The sequence below is a fragment of the Schistocerca nitens genome, chromosome 8, assembly GCF_023898315.1.
Source record: "Schistocerca nitens isolate TAMUIC-IGC-003100 chromosome 8, iqSchNite1.1, whole genome shotgun sequence".
NCBI classification, from domain to species: domain Eukaryota; kingdom Metazoa; phylum Arthropoda; class Insecta; order Orthoptera; family Acrididae; genus Schistocerca; species Schistocerca nitens.
The window spans coordinates 380,389,175-380,410,018 of record NC_064621.1 but is presented as its reverse complement, the minus strand read 5'-3'; the positions used below and the strand labels follow the sequence as shown (position 1 = coordinate 380,410,018).

At 40.4% G+C, this 20,844-nt stretch overlaps 1 protein-coding gene across 3 annotated transcripts in view; it reads right to left on the bottom strand.

Moving 5' to 3' along the window:
- Positions 1 to 20,844, bottom strand: part of LOC126199253 (cytochrome P450 4C1-like) — a 213,027-nt gene that overhangs the window by 58,743 nt on the left and 133,440 nt on the right. Inside the window, exons 3-4 of one of the 3 annotated variants that reach the window (XM_049936049.1) lie at positions 18,324 to 18,414; positions 11,825 to 12,010 (exon numbers count right to left, since the gene is read on the bottom strand). The exons of 1 other annotated variant lie outside the window; for it this stretch is intronic. In XM_049936049.1, coding sequence (XP_049792006.1) covers positions 11,825 to 12,010; positions 18,324 to 18,414 — 277 coding nt within the window. The remainder of the gene's footprint in view (positions 1 to 11,824; positions 12,011 to 18,323; positions 18,415 to 20,844) is intronic. One more of the 3 variants, XM_049936051.1, reaches the window with a different exon arrangement.

Genomic DNA, 20,844 nt, shown 5'->3' with positions numbered 1-20,844 from the left:
AGGAGGCGACATCAGGTTCGTGCTCCCTGGTATCATGGAACAAGGGGTAGGACTATCTCTGTTGATGGAAGATCTAAATCAGTTTGTAACAACTGCGACCCGTGCCACTAATGTAGAACATACATTCATAAACGGAGCAAGGGGTGGTCGTTGCCATCAATTGGAACACCAGGCGCACGATCGCTGAGCATCATGTAGCGTGCATTGTAGGGTTCAAATGGTTCAAATGGCTCTGAGCACTATGGGACTTAACATCTGTGGTCATCAGTCCCCTAGAACTTAGAACTACTTAAACCTAACTAACCTAAGGATGGTTCAAATGGCTCTGAGCACTATGGGACTCAACTGCTATGGTCATAAGTCCCCTAGAACTTAGAACTACTTAAACCTAACTAACCTAAGGACATCACACACATCCATGCCCGAGGCAGGATTCGAACCTGCGACCGTAGCAGGCGCGCGGTTCCGGACTGCGCGCCTAGAACCGCTGGACCACCGCGGCCGGCAGCATTGTAGGGAAATAGGCCATATGCAACAGGCATGCTGTAGTCATCGGTAACATAAGACAGAGTGTTAGTTGAGCCCACGGAGCGAGTGGCAGAGGCAGAAATTTGGGAAACGAATTAGGAGCTGAGTAGCCTTTTGTTAATCTAGATTAATCTGGTGATAAGCTAAGGCTTAGAAAAGGCTGAAAATGTGAAGTTTCTCAGAGAGTTAAGTTAGAAAATAGCGAACACACTTTTTGCTAGCCCAGCACAAGTGAATAATATTCTTCCACTTTAGCAGCAGGCACGTCTTGCGGCAGCGGCGCTGTCTTCTGAGCGGTTTATGACAAGAAATAATATTCCCTTTAGGCTTGTGGAAGATTAATTTGAAGAACAGTACGGAAGTGTTTCCGCTTACAGTAGAGGTATTATCACAGGAAAATTCAGTTTTTGATACGCTGACAGGGAGTGTCTTCCTGTGCTCCGTTCACGGTGCAGTTGACTTTGGGTTACATACTGACTGAATAAGTGACCGAGAATTCCTGATTGACAACGAAAATACTGTACAGGAATCTAAAAACGACAAGAAAGGATCTGTCCTACCATTCTCGGATCGATGCACTTCAGTCGTTAAGTCAGCTGATTGCAGAATTATACATAGTGGAATGGGAACTATTCTCTGCGTGATGGCCAAACCTACATTCTTCAAGCACCCAGTTATTCTGGTGGATGAAATTCCAAGGAATGAGTTGCTAGACGGATTATAAGTCCACGTAGAAAGAAATATATGAGAACTTGATGTATTTAATGAAGAGATATTTTTGCCTGTTAGCAATGCTATTTTGGCAGGATAGGTGCCATAATACCAAAGGGAACAATTTTAGCGAGTATACAAGAGTTGCCAGTAAATGAAATTTTCCAATGGGAAGACAAGGATAAAGGAGGAAATTTACATGTATAACAGTATATGTAAATAACACAGATATCACAACCCCCTTAAAACAGAAGTTCAAAAAAAGTTGTTGCAGCTGCCTGAGGAGGGCACAAATTTATTATATTCAGTGGTCTTAATTTAGTACAGCTAATGAAGAACGAGAGGATTTGCCTGCTACAAATTTGATGTATCATGAGATTCCCACCAGAGACACACAGACAATCATCCTTATCATTTGTGACCTATTGTTGAACAGAATGTTTGAGAATAGATGAAAATACAATAGAATGCTGTCCCTGGGCTTTGCCTGTCTTGATTATCCCAATTCGGACACAAAATGCAGAAACATCAGAACTAATGTGTATAGACATGAGAGTTTTGAACTCTGGCTACATGTACTCTCTCAAGAATGTATAAAACAGTGAACAGTTGGGCAGCTGCCAATTTTCACAACGCAAGACATCTTGCTATCTATCATCGAGTACTTATTGTACTAGAAGAATGTAATAAAACTGCCGGCCGAAGTGGCCGTGCGGTTAAAGGCGCTGCAGTCTGGAACCGCAAGACCGCTACGGTCGCAGGTTCGAATCCTGCCTCGGGCATGGATGTTTGTGATGTCCTTAGATTAGTTAGGTTTAACTAGTTCTCAGTTCTAGGGGACTAATGACCTCAGCAGTTGAGTCCCATAGTGCTCAGAGCCATTTGAACCATTTTTTTTGTAATAAAACTAAATCTGTAGTGCTGTAAGGGCATTTCGATAGGAGAAGGTGTTACTAGAGGTTCATAGGAAGACAGCCATCACCCAGCTGTGCCGTACCACAAGTCGATAAGTCGCGTCCAGCTTGCAAGTGGGCTGATCTTTGACCAGGGGACACGTGGATACGATACAGACTAGTAACCCTACCCAAGGCATACACTTCGGTATTGATCAGCCTTCAATATATTGTGATGTAGAGCAATATAAAAGGCACATTTTTCTTATTTATGCCCATACAGTCATTAAAGGAGTGACACACCCACCTGAAAAAAAAAAAAAAAAACTGAGTTCAATGTCTCCGAATGAATGCCATTCAAACCTAAATTGATAAAAAAAAAGTTCTATCGTTTTTTAATGATGCACCCATATTTGTCGCAAATTCCTTTTTTTCGAAATCCCCTCCTCCTCATTATTTTGGTTTTCATTTCATCATGGCATTCCAAAGTCGCATTTGTCAGGAATACCTCCATATCTCTGTATGAGCACCTGATATGTGTCAACTTCAATGCGGGGTTGTTTAACAAGTCATTCCTGCATACACATATTCCAAATATATGCTCAACATATATTGTTCTCTCTCTCTTTTAATTTTGTGAAGTATAAAATACATTGTGTTGTATTTTTGTTTCCTTTTACACATGGTATACTTTTTTGTTTTCAAGCTGTAACCTTTTCAGACTTAATTATGATATATCTGAAATCATTTGTAAATTATTGTAACATTATTGTAAATCTGTACAATAATGAGGAAGTGCAGAATTGTTAATGTCAAAAAAATGCTAAATGCAGTTTCATTTGGCCCACCAAGCACTAATACAAGCACATACTCTTTCGAATACCACTTCATCACATATGACTGAATTTGGTATTAACGTTTCACTATTACTTTTGTCGAAATGAAAAACAACGGGGAGGGGATTTCGTAAAAAAATGACTTTTTTGACAAATCTTGATGGATCGTTGTAACGTGCGTTGAAAACCACAGAACTTTTATTTGATTTTTTTGTAAATATCTGTTATCGTATCAACCGGCCGGAATGGCCGAGCGGTTCTAGGCGCTTTAGTCTGGAACCGCGCAACAGCCACGGTCAAAGGTTCGAATCCTGCCTCGGGCATGGATGTGCGTGATGTCCTTAGGTTAGTTAGGTTTAAGTAGTTCTAAGTTCTAGGGGACTGATGACCTCAGAAGTTAAGTCCCATAGTGCTCAGAGCTATTTAAACCATTTTTTGTTATCGTTTCAGCGGTAATAATTCAGAAGTATTAAAATCAATTTTTTTCAAGGGGGCGTATCTCACACTCTTATCGGCTGTATGGGCATAAATAAAAAATAAGTCTCTTAGTTTGCTCTACACTACAACATATTCAAAGCTGGCCAAAATCGAATATAGTTCTTGGTAAGTCTTTTTGTGAGTCTCTGGCGAATGCGCTCTCTCTCTCTCTCTCTCGGAGCTGAACCGGCGAGCTGGAAGAAAGTAATGTGGCGTGTAAGCGGTCTGGTGTGTTCGATATCTGACAAGTGGCCTGGTCGTATGAGCTGTTACTGTTACGGGAAGTCATGAATTTGTCGCTCTGCTGGGCCGTCAGATACGCAGTGTGTGTCTAGGTGGAAGTTGTAAAACTGTGGGTTGAAGGACCACAACAGCGCGACAGTACGTAGCTGGGAGACGGTAGCTGGCAGCAGGTGGACCGTTGGAGGCCGAGGGGCGCATTTTACAGTTGCGTTCCAGTTCTAGGGACGGAAGCGGCCAAAAACTTGCAGCCAGAAGCAGCCTTCCCCTAAGCCTTCATTCAAAAGACCAGGTGAGCGGTTTCCTGGAACGTTGCGCCAGAATCCAGTTCTCATGTGACATACTTCCTAGCGTGCTTTTTGTGCACGCAGTTTCTCTTGTGCCTCTCCGCTGCTGTGTCGGCAGGAAATTGCTGGTGTGTGGTGTTCGAGAAATTATCTTTTCTGACGGCAAGCCGTTGTTATTGCGACTGAAAACTGTCGTCGCGTTTGGCTAAGCTCAGTCTCCCGTGCGGAAAATGCTTCTAGTGTGTTATGGGTTATTCACTTGCTGTTTTCCCCTGATACATATTTATATTATCGGTTTGACGCGTTACAGATTTAACGTTCCTTATTGGGTGTCTTAACACCTAGCGTTGAAATTTGTTTCCTTCTTAGCGCTTATGCGGAAGTTGTATAGTGGTTATTAAATAACCTTTCGGTTCGTCGTAGTATATGAGAAGCGTTCTGTTGGTCAGGGACCAGTAACTGCATTTTCTGTCGTGTGGTTTGGGTACTCTCATGGTTGTTGAATTCTTGCTCAATAGGGGGAGTGTTGATTGAAGTATGGACACATGGTATTTCGTATACATACTGGATTTTCTGTCTGAACTATCGACAGACAAATAAATGGCTTGGATTCAGTCCTGTATTAAAAAAAATGATGTTAAATTCCTCAGTCCTCCAGTCATTCCACTCACTATCATATAAGCGCGCAGGCACCATGCACGTACAGTTTGGTAGTAGAGCTTCGTTACCTTTGGGAGGTTGGGTTAGTTGACTAAACACGATTTGTTACCTATGTTTCAGCAATTTTCTTACTAGTAATTTTGGTGATAATTTTCTTGTTTTGTCGGAATCCACTTGTGTGCAGGTGTTTTCAAAATGTTCAAATGTGTGTGAAATCTTATAGGACGTAACTGCGAAGGTCATCGGTCCCTAAGCTTACACACTACTTAACCGAAAGTTTCCTAAGGACGAACACACACACCCATGCCCGAGGGAGGACTCGAACCTCCGCAGGTATTTTCAAATACACTCGCTGGTGATATGGGGTCTCACCCGGTGATGGGGGTCGCCTGCTGGGGAACGAGCAGCTCAGGTACGAGTCGCGTATTCGCGGTCTTTCGGAGCGCGGAGATGTCGGGGAGCTGTGTTTAGGTGTCCGTGGGCCGGCGATGTTCCGGTACAGGTTACTGGGTAACATATTGTTCAGGTGCGTGCCACGCTGGAGTGCTGCGGCGCTTGTCTTTCCGATCTTCAGAAAAAAACTTGCATTGCTAGAAGGTAGCCAACTATCACGAGCACAAACGTACTAAATGCAGGTCCAGGGTACGCACCGAGTTAACCGAACTGAGGACACAGGACTGATAGTACCAGATTTACAAACAAAGGAGAGGGTTTCAAGCTGATGTATTGCAGTTACAACTGAAACTGAGCGCTGTAGAATAGGCAGGGGATGCAGGCGGGAGTGAGAAGACAATGCCTTGTTATCAGAAAAATGGGGAGATTCTTTTAGCATAGGGAGACGGAGTGTGGACAGCGAGTCATGTCATTTTGGTAAATTTGCCAAATCGGCTTGTAAGTGTGCTGGAAGGAGTGGAGTATCTTGCCGTCGACTCTGTGCAACAACTAGTAGTAAAGTTGGTTTTCTGTAAATTAGAGAGAGAGGTTAATGCGTTCCGCGTTCCATGGAGTGTAATGTTTCAGCTGTTCTATTTACTGTGTCGACGTTCATTCGCCGACAGGTTGAGTGCTGGTCCGTCAGGACCTTTGGAGTCTGGGGGAGTCGCGCACTAGGATTTTGAGGGAGAGGTTCTCGGTCAGGGTTAAGAGCTTCTCCTAACTTGTGTGGGTGGTACCGAGTGGAGGAGTGACAGCAGGTGCCAGTGCTAAAGACCTCAGTAAAATATTTTCTGTTTGGGCTACCCAAGATTCACATGACACTATTCCGGAATTTATTTCTTGGGAGTTCCGGAATCCCTGCTTTCAACATGAGATTATGCATGCCACCACAACACCCTGCAATGCCCAGAAATTCTTTGCAGAAATATTTAAAAGGAACATTAAATCTGTATTGATTAAACATCACCTTGAAGTCCAGTGGAAGTGGAGTTGTTCCCCTCCATGGCTCAGTTTTGCGTTTAACACAGTTTTGCGTTTAATACAGCAAGGCATGAAGCTCATCAGGCCACCCCAGCATCGCTCATGTTTGGTTATCCATTGAATTTCCATTATCTAACCTGTGACCCACCACAGACCTGTTGCCTGAGGATACCTCTGCCAATGTTTTTAGCGACTACTGGCGCCAGACTAAGGTTAACATAGAAAGGATCCACAAAAGAGAAGCAGTGTGGTGCAGCCGCGGCCGATGTCCAGGTAACTTCAAGGTCGCTTTATATGAAGAACTTTTGGGACGAGACAATGGAAGCAAAGCCTGGGGTAAGTTGCTCCAACGTTTTCTGGACGTATAGTACATCCTCATCACTCTTTAGGTCATTCAGGGCATGACCACAGGCTGACCCGACTCACGTGAAAGCTGGTGGTTCTGCCTAGATAAGTTTTAAACATTTGTAAGCCCTACCCTGGGGGTTACGTTTAGGGATGGGGGGTGGGGGCGGAGGAGGGAGTCGTGCCGTGAGTCGATAGGTCGTATCTGGCTTGCAAATCGCTGAAATTCAGCCAGAGGGCCGTGGGCATGGTACTGCGTCTCCGGCAGCCGCGCACACGCTGTCACTTTCTTGGAGCTGAACTGGCGAGCAGGAATGAAGTAGTGGAGCAAGCAAGCCGTTGGGTGTGTACGACTTTGATACATAGCCTGAGTCGTGCGATTTATTCCAGGGAGTTCTGAATATCACTGTGCTGGGCCATTGGATAGTGGGTCACTTCTTGGCGGAAGGTGGAAAACAGTGGGTTAGAGAACCAGGACAGCGTGACCATATGAAGCCACTCGTCCAGTCCTCCCACGTCCTATGCTGTAAGCACGCTGGCATTAGGCATGCTACACCAACATTTTTATGAGATTTTCTCTAATGCTCCCTTAGCAAGCGCTATCTCAGCGGCGGGGGGAAAGTAATGCATCATTTGATAAACTAGAAAAATATAATCAATGTCATTAATAGGTTAATACTGCTTATTATTTCCATTTAATTAGTCCTACTTGAGATTATGTACAAAATGCACGTTTGAGGAAAGCTGTGATATTTACTGATTAAAAGTCTGGTCCCAAGGTTCCACAGATTTTATTTCCCATAATCGGCTGCAAAGTAAAGGCACAAATCTAATCAAAATTCCCTATTGAAAGCATACGACACAGCTAAAAGAAGCCGGCCGGTGTGGCCGTGCGGTTCTAGGCGCTTCAGTTTGGAACCGCGTGACCGCTACGGTCGCAGGTTCGAATCCTGCCTCGGGCATGGATGTGTGTGATGTCTTTAGGTTAGTTATGTTTAAGTAGTTCTAAGTACTAGGGGACTGATGACCTCAGATGTTGAGTACCATAGTGCTCAGAGCCATTTGAACCATTTTAGCCAAAAGACATACTTACTGAACAAACACCATTTCAGAAGGCTCTGAGCACTATGCGACTTAACTTCTGAGGTCATCAGTCGCCTAGAACTTAGAACTAATTAAACCTACCTAACCTAAGGACATCAGACACATTCATGCCCGAGGCAGGATTCGAACCTGCGACTGTAGGGGTCGCTTCGGCTCCAGGCTGTAGCGCCCAGAACCGCACGGCCACTCCGGCCGGCACCATATCAGAAGGAAGGAAAGTGTTTCGACGATATTTTTATTGTAATGCATTGCATGAACTACGTATTTTCATAACTCACGAGAGGAACTTAATTCTACAAAATGTTTACATCCAAAACACCATGTCCAAAAACAGTAGTGAAATAAAACAGAGATGAAACTTGACGAAATCCAATTGCGGAAAAAATCGGAGACGAAAGCTCGATACCGCGAAAACACAGTATTTTCAACCCAAAGTTATGCAAAAAATACATAACAATTTCAAGTACAAAACACACACATGCTGCTTATCGTAACACGCAAACATAATTACAGATCTCCCATTAATAACGAAAATTCGAATTTCCATCGAAAGAAACGGTTTTATTTCCCAAAATACATAAGACTTGGACCACAAAATACAGATGAAACTACTGTCATAACTTAATTGTTCTCTAACATTTAAATGTACATACGGCCCACATACTGACATTACCGATACAATCTTTAGTTTAAGCAGCATTTATTGCCAATGCTGAAATAAATCATAAGTTAGCCTATGAGCATACTTCCATATTTTACCAATCATTAGATTGATGAAAACACAAAAAACCTGAAGGCCCCAAATTCATAGAGTGCAATCTGATTATTCTCACTTATGGTTCTACAGACATTCATAGTCATATAGTGCAACGAACATTTTGTTTCATTTAATATTTCATAGATTAGCAAGACAGATTTATGCTTTCAAGTAGAAAGTTGTTATGTTTCATCGAAATCACCTTGAGACGCCTCACTGCTACTAAATAATGAATAAAGTGTCGAGTAACCGCCATCTCGAATTCTCTTACCTTATACGAAATGAAAATAATTTATTAATCCTAAAGTTGTTCTTTGTGAGCACCTAATACGAGCTGAAATGGTTTTTCGGTAGAGAAAACTGATTTGTATTGGGTACGAGTTTAGGTTAAGTGCTTCCTTAAAGGCAGTCAGCTATACCTCATGGTTGATTTATTCTACTGTCTGGTGAAACGGTGCTTCACTTAATTAAACTTACGAAAGGTGCCAGTTTGAAACAAAGATATGAGATTTGCACTAACTTTATAATTATTACTGTATTTCAAAATTTACAAGAGCCTTACACCGCCCAAGTGATCAACGTACAAACACCTACAGCTCTCAGCGTAGTCGTTCAACGATCGATCCCTCGATACATGTTTGAAAATAGTATGAAAAGTAGAAGCTCTATTTGTTGACTGAAGTACCAACTTACTTCACTTCATCAACAGTTAAATTCAGTTAATAAACATGTCAAAAACGGCCACACAATAGTCGTACTCAATAGAGCTGTCTGTTACACATTCGGCAAGAAGATCTAAGCAACAACACTGCCCCAATGTAACAAGCCAACGCGTAGTGAAAAACACATTACCTCTTGTTGCTGTGCAGACAATTGGAGAGGGGAAATATATACTTGTTGTTCTGACGTCCTCAATACGAACTCATTACTGCACTCACACACAGCTCCCTCTCCCTCCCTCTCTCTCTCTCTCTCTCTCTCTCTCTCTCTCTGTCTCTCCCTTTCAGTGCATCTTATAGTAGCTATACTCATAACCACTTCATACCAAAGTCCCACATTCTATCCACGGTAGTACCGGAACGGAGTAAATCAGACAACTGGCTGACCATCACACACAACTTCTAAGCGACCACTTTCCTGCCAGCAGTGTCTGCCTGCTCGCAACCATAAGAGCAAACACACTCCAACTACCTACTACAATTTAACTGAATGCTTCTCCGTTTCGTAGCTAACCTGCCGAAGTAAGGTGACTAGGTCCGCGCTATTCATTAGCTGGGCAGATCCCGCACTGAAGACTACAGACAAAGACTTAAGTGTAGTTGATGTAGTAGAGAAATTGCGGAAATCGGTCAGTGTGTTACCGATACAAAATCCAAAGTGCGTGCAAGTAATCGACATGTAAATAAATAGAGCTTGTGAAAGATGACTGATCAAAGCAGACACCTTTCAGATTAGATTCTGTATCAAACCACATATGGGCTCTACTTCTGGTCTAGCTTAGAGCTGAAAACTCACTGGGCTGCGGGGATTATCGAAGTAAGCATTGTCATTCTCACAATTTTGGTACTGTCCACATATTACGTCCGCGAAAAGCAGTTTCATCTAGTTCACTGTTCATATGTACATCTTCCCTTGGTTCGAATACATTTTTCTCAGCAATAGGATCAGAACGCCTACCACGAGCTACTGTTTTTTGTTGGTACATCAGGTGGCGACTGTTCAAACCAGTAACAAAAAACCTGGAAAGGTTGAGCTACTGAAACATGTTTTCAGTAGCAATACATATTCGTATAGGTAAAAATGATGGTTGCTATGCAACTACACACTTTCAAAGTCAATCTAACATTATAGTGCCCCTTACTGCACTGATATTTCTAAGTCGTGGAGTCACGCAATCAAAACGGCACGACACTTTGAGGTTATGCACATTCGTGGTAAGAAATGAGAATTGCTATGCTTCCATTCACCAATTTTCAAAGTCAATGAAGTATAATATAGTTCTATGAATGACCAGTAATATTTTCAGGCTGAAATACCAACACCCTTCTCATATTTGGACGTGTTGATACTATTATAAAACTTAACATAACATTATGTTTGTATTGTTGATGTATCTTTTCACAAGATTTGCAGTTGACGTTGACATAGAGATTGTGCCACTAATACACTTTTGCAGCGGGTGTGGTTCTTAAATTAACAATGTGTCATTTTCTGCCGTTATAGGCTTGATCGGGTTACTTCTGTTACATTACCTCATTTAGGACTAAACATGAAGTTTAAACCACATGTTTACGTGTTATTTTTAGCCACACATTTTGATAACAATTGAGACGTGAAATACCATTTGGGCACTTCATCTGAGATTTCAGTCATGTTTTGATGGAAATGTGTGTGCATATGTAGAGAATAACATTGTGACACTTGACATAAGCATTGAAGTTTTGGTGTTATAAGGCATTTCTGCGGACGTTTTAATCACGGAAAGAACACCGAGACATCTGACAAGCATTATAGAACAATTTAAATATGGAGAATGTTTCAAGGTCCGTTGTGCCCTAGGCCAAGTATTGTACAATAGGAAAACTGTGAACATACAAAAGTGCTGCTTAAACTGTGTGTGTGTGTGTTTAAATATGGAAACACTGCAAGCTACCCCCTGAAAGTAATTCTTCGGATAAATACATTTGAACGTGACAGAAGAAATGTCAGATCGTTTGGATATTTTTGAGCACGATCTAAGTGGCTACTCCAGCGTCATGTTTGATTGAATGTTTCATTTTAATAGCTTGTAAGGTATCAGGACGACTGGCTGTCTCATTTTAATTCCTTCTTAAATACTAGGCTGTGACTGGCTGGAGATGGCAGTGGAGAGATGTGGTGGGTGAGGAAGGAAAGCGTGGTTGGGGGGGGGGGGGGGAGGGGGGAGACAAGATGATGTGAAGAAAGGATGTGTGGATTGTAATGTGATGGTGGCGTTATAGATAAGGAGGGGCGTGACTTGTGATGTCACGGGTAGTGTAGCTGTGTAGTTTCTATCCCACAAGCTATTTTTAAGGAAATTTTTGATCCAGAATCTTCATAGCATTCCTACTCTAGGTAAAAAGTTTTTTTATTTCTGCATCGAATTGAAGTACATTAAAAACCACCACTATCATACGCTAGTGACAGGATTGTAGAGGTGGTATATCTGATCAGCTGTGAACAGCTGACTTTATTTCACCAATTCAAAACACGAGCAACAGAATGCATACAATGAAACAGACCCCTGAAAGTCTTTTCTCAGGGGGTTTTGAATGCAAAGTGAGGCTGGCACCCAATGTGGAATCTACAAAGTGTGGAGAGAGATAAATAGCAGAATGGTTATTTGCATATTAGCGAGGCATCAAATGATGTCTACGAAGGTGAGGTATATGACAGAATATTAGATGGTGGAGACTAAGCACGTTACACTGGTAATTCCTCTTTCAGCAACGAACATATCTGTTCGGATACAGAGTACTTGAATGAATGTTCTACTCTTTTTTACTTGTAGTTCACGTCAGATAAGTTAATGATACCATGTTTACTTACCACATATGATGTCCAGGGCACAGCGGGTAATGAACGGGTAGATATCAAACGCTTTTCCATCAGCCTTAGGTTTAAGTTTCTCAACTAGAATCTCTCCTTTTTCAGCGAATATTTCGACGAAGTTGTCTAATATGCGGAAGTGGAATGCAGGGGTTATCATTTTACGGTGCATGTGCCACTTGGAACCTGTAAACGTAAAACTCGATCTTAGTAACAGTAGACAGTCATCGATATTAGGGACAAACTAAAGAACAAATTCGAGCCCTTTCTGACACTGTATAACAGCCTCCAGTACTTCTTGCAGTTAGCAGTTCGACGTTTTTATGCTCTGGGAGAAAGAATGCCTTTTCAACAGCATCCACCTGAAGACGCACAGCTGCAACCATGATGGAAAATAGGCGGGAAAGGAGGGGGGGGGGCACAGTTACGAAATATATTCCTGTTACATAAACATGGGTTTTCAAAAAAATGAGAAAAATAATACAAAATAATTATAAGCTATGGACACATAATGAAATATTCACTGAAACTGCGTATGTTTTTAGCTCAGAATTCGTGTAAAAATCATATGCTGAGCAGTGACGATGCTCAACGCCCACTCGCGCGTTTGTGTGTGTGTTTGTGATCGTGTGTGGGGAGGGGGGGGGAAGTGGGGAGGCTTTCTATTTTCCTTCTATTGTTCATACAGTATGGCAGCAATTACTAACCAAAGGTCGACAATGCAGAATCGATCTATTTGCGTCGTTATGAAATATTTTTAGTACTTTACTTCTACCACTTAAACCAGTGTCCAATGAGAAGTTCAGACAGGCAGGTGCTAAAGAGGTTCAAAACTCACAAGATTCTCACAACAGTAAAGTAAATAATAATGTTACCATATTAAACCAAAATATTTGTGGATTAAAGAAAAAAGTAGATTTTCACCAAAGTAAAGTAAAAAATAATGTTATCATTTTTCACCAAAATATTCCGGGATTGAAGAACAAAGTAGATGAGTCCTGGTTTGTTTAGATGACATTGAATATGATAATGTAATAGATATACTATGCCTGTCTGAGCATCACATTGTGTCTGATATGGAAAAGGTAAATATCAGTGGTTATAAACTGGCTGCACATATGAGTAGAGAGAATAAGGTGAGAGGAGGAGTTGCCATATTTGTCAAAAGTTATCACTGTGTAAAAAGCTTGGAAACAAAAAAGTTTTGTCTAGAGCAACATATAGAAGCACGTGCCTGTCAACTTAAACTGAAGGAGGGCTCTTTTATAATTGAAACAGTACATAGGTCCCATTCAGGAAACTTTCATTTATTCCTGGAAAACTTGGATGCCTTGTTGTGCTATCTGTCAGATAGGGGAAAGCAAATTATTATTTGTGGGGACTTCAATGTTGATTCACTGAAAGAGTGTAATAGGAAGAATGACCTGGAAGTCTTGCTCGGATCTTTCAATTTGACATCTGTCATGGTTTTTCCTATGTGGGTAGTAAAGGACAACAGCGCTTTGATAGATAAGACTTTTATAGACCAAGATAAGTTTAAAAACATAAATTCTTGTCCTTTTGAGAATGGCCTTTCAAATCATGGTGCTCAGCTAGCTACAGTATATGACGTAGCTCCATTCAGTAATTCAAAACTACCCTCCAAAGTTGTGCGTTGAATTAATGACTCAAAAACTAGAAATTTCAGGGGAAATCTTCAGCAGTTTACTGGGATGAGGTGTACAAGGAACGCAATGCTAATTTAAAATATAACTTACTTCATGATACAATTCTAAGAGAATTTGAAAATTGTTTCCCCAAGAAAGTAGTTAAATCTAATTATAAGAAACCATGCAAAAAAACCTTGGCTTACTAAAAGAATAAAAATATCTTTTAAGCACAAAAGGGAACTGCATCTAACAACATGAAAGAGCAATAACCCAGAAACAGCCAAATATTATAAAAACTACTGTGCTACATTAAGAAAGATTATTAAAAAGTCCAGAAGCATGTGCATCATGTCTAAAATTAATACATCTGATAACAAAATCAAAACCATTTGGAATATTATTACAAGGGAGACAGGGCAACCAAGAGTACAGGATGGCGATATTACCATCGAAGCGAAGGGATACTTGACAAACAACAAGCCAGAAGTCGAAAACATTTTGAATAATAATTGTTTAGATGTTATAGAGAAAATAGGATCAAAATGTTCATTATAAGAAGCAAGGCAGTTAATGGAAGAGGCCTTACCCACACAATTTGATACAACTGAAATTCCACCCACCTCTCCTTCTGAAATTCTGAAGATAATAAACTCTCTCAAGAACAAAAGCTCACATGGAATTGATGGCATTTCCAGCAGGATAATAAAAGCTTGTTCCCAAGACATCAGTGGGATTCTTAGCCATATATTTAATAGCTCACTGAAGCAGGGTATTTTTCCAGATAAACTGAAGTATGCCATTGTTAAACCACTGCATAAAAAAGGGGATACGTCCAATGTCAACAAGTACCACCCAATCTCTCTTCTGAGTGCCTTATCCAAAATTCTTGAAAAACTTAATGTATTGTACAGTACCTTCATACCTTTGTGAAAATAAAGTTTAAAAAATGTCAGTTTGGTTTCCAGAAAGGTTTTTCAACGGAAAATGCTATATATACTTTCACTAATGAAATAATAAATGCTCTGATAACCAAAAGTCACCTGTTGAGATTTTTTGTGGTCTCTCAAAGGCTTTTTATTATGAAAATCATTGAATACTTCTAGATAAGCTCAAGTACTGTGGTATGAATGGGACAGCGCTCAAATGGTTTAAATCATACCTAACTGGGAGAGTGCAGAAAGTTGAAATAAGCAGTTCACATAATATGCAAAAAACTGGTGATTTCTCAAACTGGGGAACAATGAAGACTGAGGTGCTACAAGGTTCGGTCTTGGGTCCTCTGCTGTTCTTAATATATATTCATGACTTGCCATTCTATATACGAAGATGCAAAGCTGGTACTTTTTGCCAATGATACAAGTATAGCTATCACATCCAACAGACAAGAATTAACTGATGAAATTGTAACTGATGTTTTTCAGAAAATCATTAAGTAGTTCTCTGCAAATGGGCTCTCACTAAACTTTGACGAAACACAGAATATACAGTTCCACTCAGTAAATGGAATGACACCATTAATAAATATAGACTTCGATCATAAATTGGTAGCTAAGGTAGAATATTCAAAATTTCTAGGTGTATGCATTGATGAGGGGTTGAACCGGGAAAAAAAAAAACACTGAAGATCTGCTGAAACGTTTGAGTTCAGCTACTTATGCTATTAGGGTCATTGCAAATTTTGGCGATATACATCTCAGTAAATTAGCTTACCACGCCTATTTTCATTCTATGCTTTCGTATGGCATCATATTCTGGGGTAACTCATCACTGAGTAAAAGAGTGTTCATTGCACAAAAGCATGTAATAAGAATAATTGCTGGAGCTCATCCAAGATCATTCTGCAGACACTTATTTAAAGAGCTAGGGATCTTCACTGTAGCCTGACAATATATATATTCACTTATGAAATTTGTTATTAACAATCCAAACGAATTCAATAGTAATAGCAGTGTACATGGCTACAGCACTAGGAGAAAGGATGATCTTCACTACTCAAGGTTAAATCTAACTTTGGCTCAGAAGGGGGTAAATTATGCTGCCACAAAAGTCTTTGGTCACTTACCTAATAGCATTAAAAGTCTGACCGATAGCCATGTAGCATTTAAAAGGAAATTAAAAGAATTTCTGACTGGCAACTCCGTCTACTCATTAGATGAATTTTTGGATATAGTAAGTGGGTAATTTCCCCAACCCCCACCCAAAAAAAATTAAAAATATTAAGTGTCATGTAATATTTTGTGTAATGTAATATCTTGTATAAACACCTTTTATTAACCTGACATGTTCCGCATCATTACGAAGTGTCGTATTCATGATCTATGGAATAAGTACTAATCTAATCTAATGTAACTGTGACTACCGAATAAAATTTTTGGCTCATCTACATTGTACATTTCTTGGTTATACTGTTATTTTCAATAAAAATTAAATTAAATTCACTGATATGAATAATCAGGAACATAATTTTGTTTCGTTGGATATAATTATGCCAAATAATTGTACCTATTAATTAAACAATCGTACACAATTTAACAGCGGTGTGTTGAAGACTATCCTTTTTGATGATGTAATTTCGGCCTAAGAATGACTCCAGCGCCGTTTACTATCTAAGATCATTATAAATTTAAATAAATACTGCCTGTATCTGCTTGTAAATTGAAAGTTATGCGTATGTTCATAGAACTAAAAGCTTTAAAAAAAATCCGACTCAGTCCGAAATAATTCAGAATACCCAAACAACCAAAGTCCATTCGTGTCTGGTATGCACTGTCCTATCAGAGCTCAAGACCCGACTCAAAGCACTGACGAAGAATTCTAGTGTTCGCTGTTGTGAAAAAGCTAAGTCTGAAATGCCAAGCACCTAAATCACTGCCCAGAGAGACACAAATCTCGCTTCATCAAAGGCCTCCAGTACACCACCCCCAAGGACAAAATGGTGGCCCCTTTTATAGACAGCATCTGGATTTCCCCTTCATCCGGACAAGGAACTCTTAAAATCATTCACTAGTCCGATTCACGACTTTATCATTGTGTGCTCTACTAAAAATAATGACATCAAAAAATTTGCGATGAGACACTGATTAAAATGATATCTTATAATAAATTTGTAGATGATGGAGCTCCAGCAGCCGTAATTCAAGTGAAAGCAGTTTTAAATTATCAGGACTATATTTTTAGAACAATGTGTCTTGAACATTTATTTATTGCATTCACATAAGTGGCACATCAGCCTCACAGGGAAGAAAGGTGCTCTTTCTGCTGGTGGCATCCAAATTTATGTAACTGTAACATAATATAAATTATGGGCAGACCGTGCAAAAATGTAATTTATTACTCAGAAACGACAATTAAACCCTGAAAACGTACCAATTTAAATGTTGTTCATATGTGTGGTTACTTCTTCTACCACATACTGCAATGTTATTTGTGTATCTTTTTTGAATGATTAGTTAAGCTGGCTTTAATTGTTTAATTTGTGTTCTTCTCACTGGGTAATTAAATGCATAAATAAATATGTGAGTAGTGCATGCGATTCATCTTGATGAGGATGATATTAGAATACATTTTTTGATTGCAAAAGGCTCTACAGATTCCTTCTTCGCTCATTAACTAATCAGATACCTCACTACCAGTGTCAAACTACAAATAGAAATAGTCGTCTACTTGAGCTCTTTAATGTGGCCGACCATGGTTTGCTATAGGTTTAATGGCTTATGTTCAACAATGCGAGTAAATGCGTCTCACCATGACGCATTGCGAGAAATGCTAACGCCATTCATCATGTAACGCCCGGACACGTGCATCTGATAGAAGCCGCTACCGCCACGCCCAGGTGCCACGTCCAACAAGTTCCTATCAAACCTCAGAGCGACGCACAGACGATCAGCCACGAACTCAAACCAGAACTAGCGCCCTTAGGGATCGTTTCAGTTTGTTATACAACGTGATACTTTATCTATCAGTTGTTTGCCGTTTGTTAGCAGCCATTTTGAAAAATATTACCTCTTCCAAATCTGAGAAAATGTGAAACTTATCCAGAGTAACTTTCTAAAAATTAGATGCTATATACGAAACCTCCTACCGACTAACCCACCGCCTCTCCAAATATCCCAAAATGATCCGCGGTACCAAAGAGTACAAAAATCTGTCATGAGAAATAAGACGATAAATTAATTTAATTAATGACCTTATTTTCAGCAGATGTCAATCGTAAAATAATATGACATCAAGGTTGCTGCACCGTAACAAGCCGACTGAGATAATGGAATACGAAAATTACAACGTACTTAGATTTGGTGCGCTCCATAAATGTCATGCAGTATCATTCTAATTTAGACGAGGCGAAACAAATAACCCTAATTATATACAACCACGAATGTCATTTTCAAAGTAAGAATTCTTAATTATTTCAGTAATATATACGAGCATATCTGTAAATTGAAATTTAATTGTTGTGACATTGACTATGTTTATTATTCTGTGAGTATCGGTCCGGCACACAGTTTTAATCTGCCAGGAAGTTTTATATCAGCGCACACTCCGCTGCAAAGTGAAAATCTCATTCTGGTTTATTATTCTGTGTTTACGAACTATAAACTAAATTACACAATACAACGTTTCCTTTGTTTCGTGGTATCGTACAGAAACCAAGTAAAAATCGAATCATTATATTGTTTCTAGAACCGTCTCCAATATGAACCATCTCTGTCCATTAAGTGATCTTTGACTCTGTAATTTACTAAAGAGCGTTTGTTGATAAATATTATCCTTAAGGTATATTTATGATAGTCAACTGAATTTCCGTAATTCCTGCTTCTGTCTTTGTGAAAACTCAGATATGGGCACCTTACCTGTGCTGGTGAGGAGGCCCTGCCCCAGCCACGGGTACAGGAAGGCGTAGAAGTGGGACTTGTCTATTATCTCGCTGCTGGACAGTACTTTCTGAAACACCGGGAAATATAAATCAGATGTGATAAGAACGTACAACCTGCAACCAATATGAGAGATTCATTGTTTATAACTAAAGCTACGATTGGGCTGACTAAAGTCATGGTATGCCTCCTAACAGCGTGTTGCACCTCCTTTTGCCCGACGCATTGCAGCAACTTGACGTGGTGTGTACTCAGTAAGTCGTTGGAAGTCTGCAGAAATACTGAACCATGCTGCCTCTATAACCGCCCATAATTGCGAAAATGTTGGCCATGCAGGATACTGTGCACGAACTGACCTCTCGATTACGTCCAATAAACGTTCGATGGGATTCAAGTCGAGCGATCTGTGTGGAAAAATAATTCGCTCGAATTGACCGGAATGCTATTCAAAAACCAGTTGTATACAATTGTGGCCCGGTGACTTGTCGTGGAACATGAAATCCAAGAAAGGCTGCAACTGGTCTCCAAGTAGCCAAACATAACCACTTCTAGTGAATGATCGCTTCAGTTGGACCAGAGGGCCCAGTCCATTCCGTGTAAACACAACGCAACACAAGTATGGAGCCATCACCAGCTTGGACAGTGTCCACGGCTTCGAGGGGTCTGCGACACACTCGAAAGCTACCATCACCTCTTACCAAATGAAATCGGGATTCATCTGCCCATGCCACGGTTTTCCAGTCGTCTAGGGTCCAACCGACACGGTCACGGGCCCAGCAGAGGCGCTGCAGGTGATATCGTTCTGTTAGCAAAGGCACTCGCGTCGGTCGTCTGCTGCCATAGCCCATTAATGCCAAAATTTCACTTCACTGTTCTAACGGGTACGTTCGTCATACGTCCAACATTGATTTCTGCCGTTGTTTCACGCAGTGTTGCTTATCTGTTAGCACTGACAACTCTACGCAAATACCGATGCTCTTGGTCGTTAAGTGAAGACAGTCTGCCACTCCATTGTTCATGGTGGGAAGTAATGCCTCAAATTTGGTATTCTCGTCACACTCTTGGCTCTGTGGTTTAGGAAAAATTGAATTCTCCAATGATTTCCGAAATGCAATGATCCCTGCCTGTGGCACCAACTTCCAAGTTCACAGTCTGTTAAATCCTGCAGTGCGCCCATAATTACGTTGGAAACCTCTTCAGATGAACCACATGGGCAAAAATGATTGCTCAGCCACTGAACTGCCCTCTTACACCTTGTGCACGCGACACTACCGCCATCTGTACATGTGCATATCGCTATGCATGACTTTTGTCACCTCAGTGTAATACTAATAATTTCCAATAAGGAAGGTTTCGAGTCAAATAATTCGTACAGAAAACCGGAACGAGTGTGAGGAAAAGACAAAAGCTAATTTTCAAAACGAGGTACCAGATGTTGTCACTGTTCACTGGGATGTCATACTCTTGCGTCCTTTACATAATCTGAAATCAAAACAAGACCGCTTCCGATAGTTATTTCGTATGCAAATCAAAAATAACTTCTATGTCAAGGTTGGAATGCTCTTCACAATATAAACAGGCGAGGGCCGTTTGGAACGCGATTGTAGAGTGGGAGTTCGAACATTAATTTCTTTGTTGAGATAGTACGGCTTCAAATTCAGGTTATATCATTAGTGGCTGTGTGTTTCTCGAACAATACCAGCACAATAATATGCCGTTTTGAAGAAAACGTCGTATGGGTGGCAAAATAATGATGTAGGAGATTCTCCCACTATTCTCGTTTCGTAGTTCCCGAAATGATGGACAACTCTCAGAAGTCTGGAATAATTAATGGAATAAAAACCATTAGAGACTGCTACTGCACGATACGCAAGCTAGAAAACAATAGTAATGATAGTCGCTGTAAGTGATTTCGTAAGAACGTTTCAGACACTCCATACGTTTTCAAACACGACAGAAACAATGCTCCATATAGTTTCAATGTGGATAGAAATGACTCTGTCACTCAAAACACCGGAACCCACCCCGACAAAAAATACTGTTTTTTACCTAGTTACCATTTTCATCCGCTGCTTACTCGCCATTGTTTATTTTGCATTTTTATAAGCGCTTTTTGTATTTTTTAAGTGGCAGTAAACGACTATCTTGATATGAGAATGGTTAGCAAATACCGGAACATCTGCTTGATACGGTAGCAGTGGGCGTCGAAAGTAAATTGTTGGGGTGCTTAACGCGTGCAGGCTAATGACTTCAAAATGCAAATAGACGATTTGGATACCAAAATAATAGCTGTTGAATGGATAAATATGAAAATGGCCCGGAGACCCTTGAAGAGATGGATGAGTACTGGCAACTGCTAAGTAATATAGATACTACAAATCCTGAGAATAAAAATAGTTATAAAAAAGTTGTGTTTGGAACCCACTCTGTATGTGTGAGAAGCAAACGATTAAAACTGTTTAAAATGAGATTATTGAAGATCTGATTCATTGATCGAGTT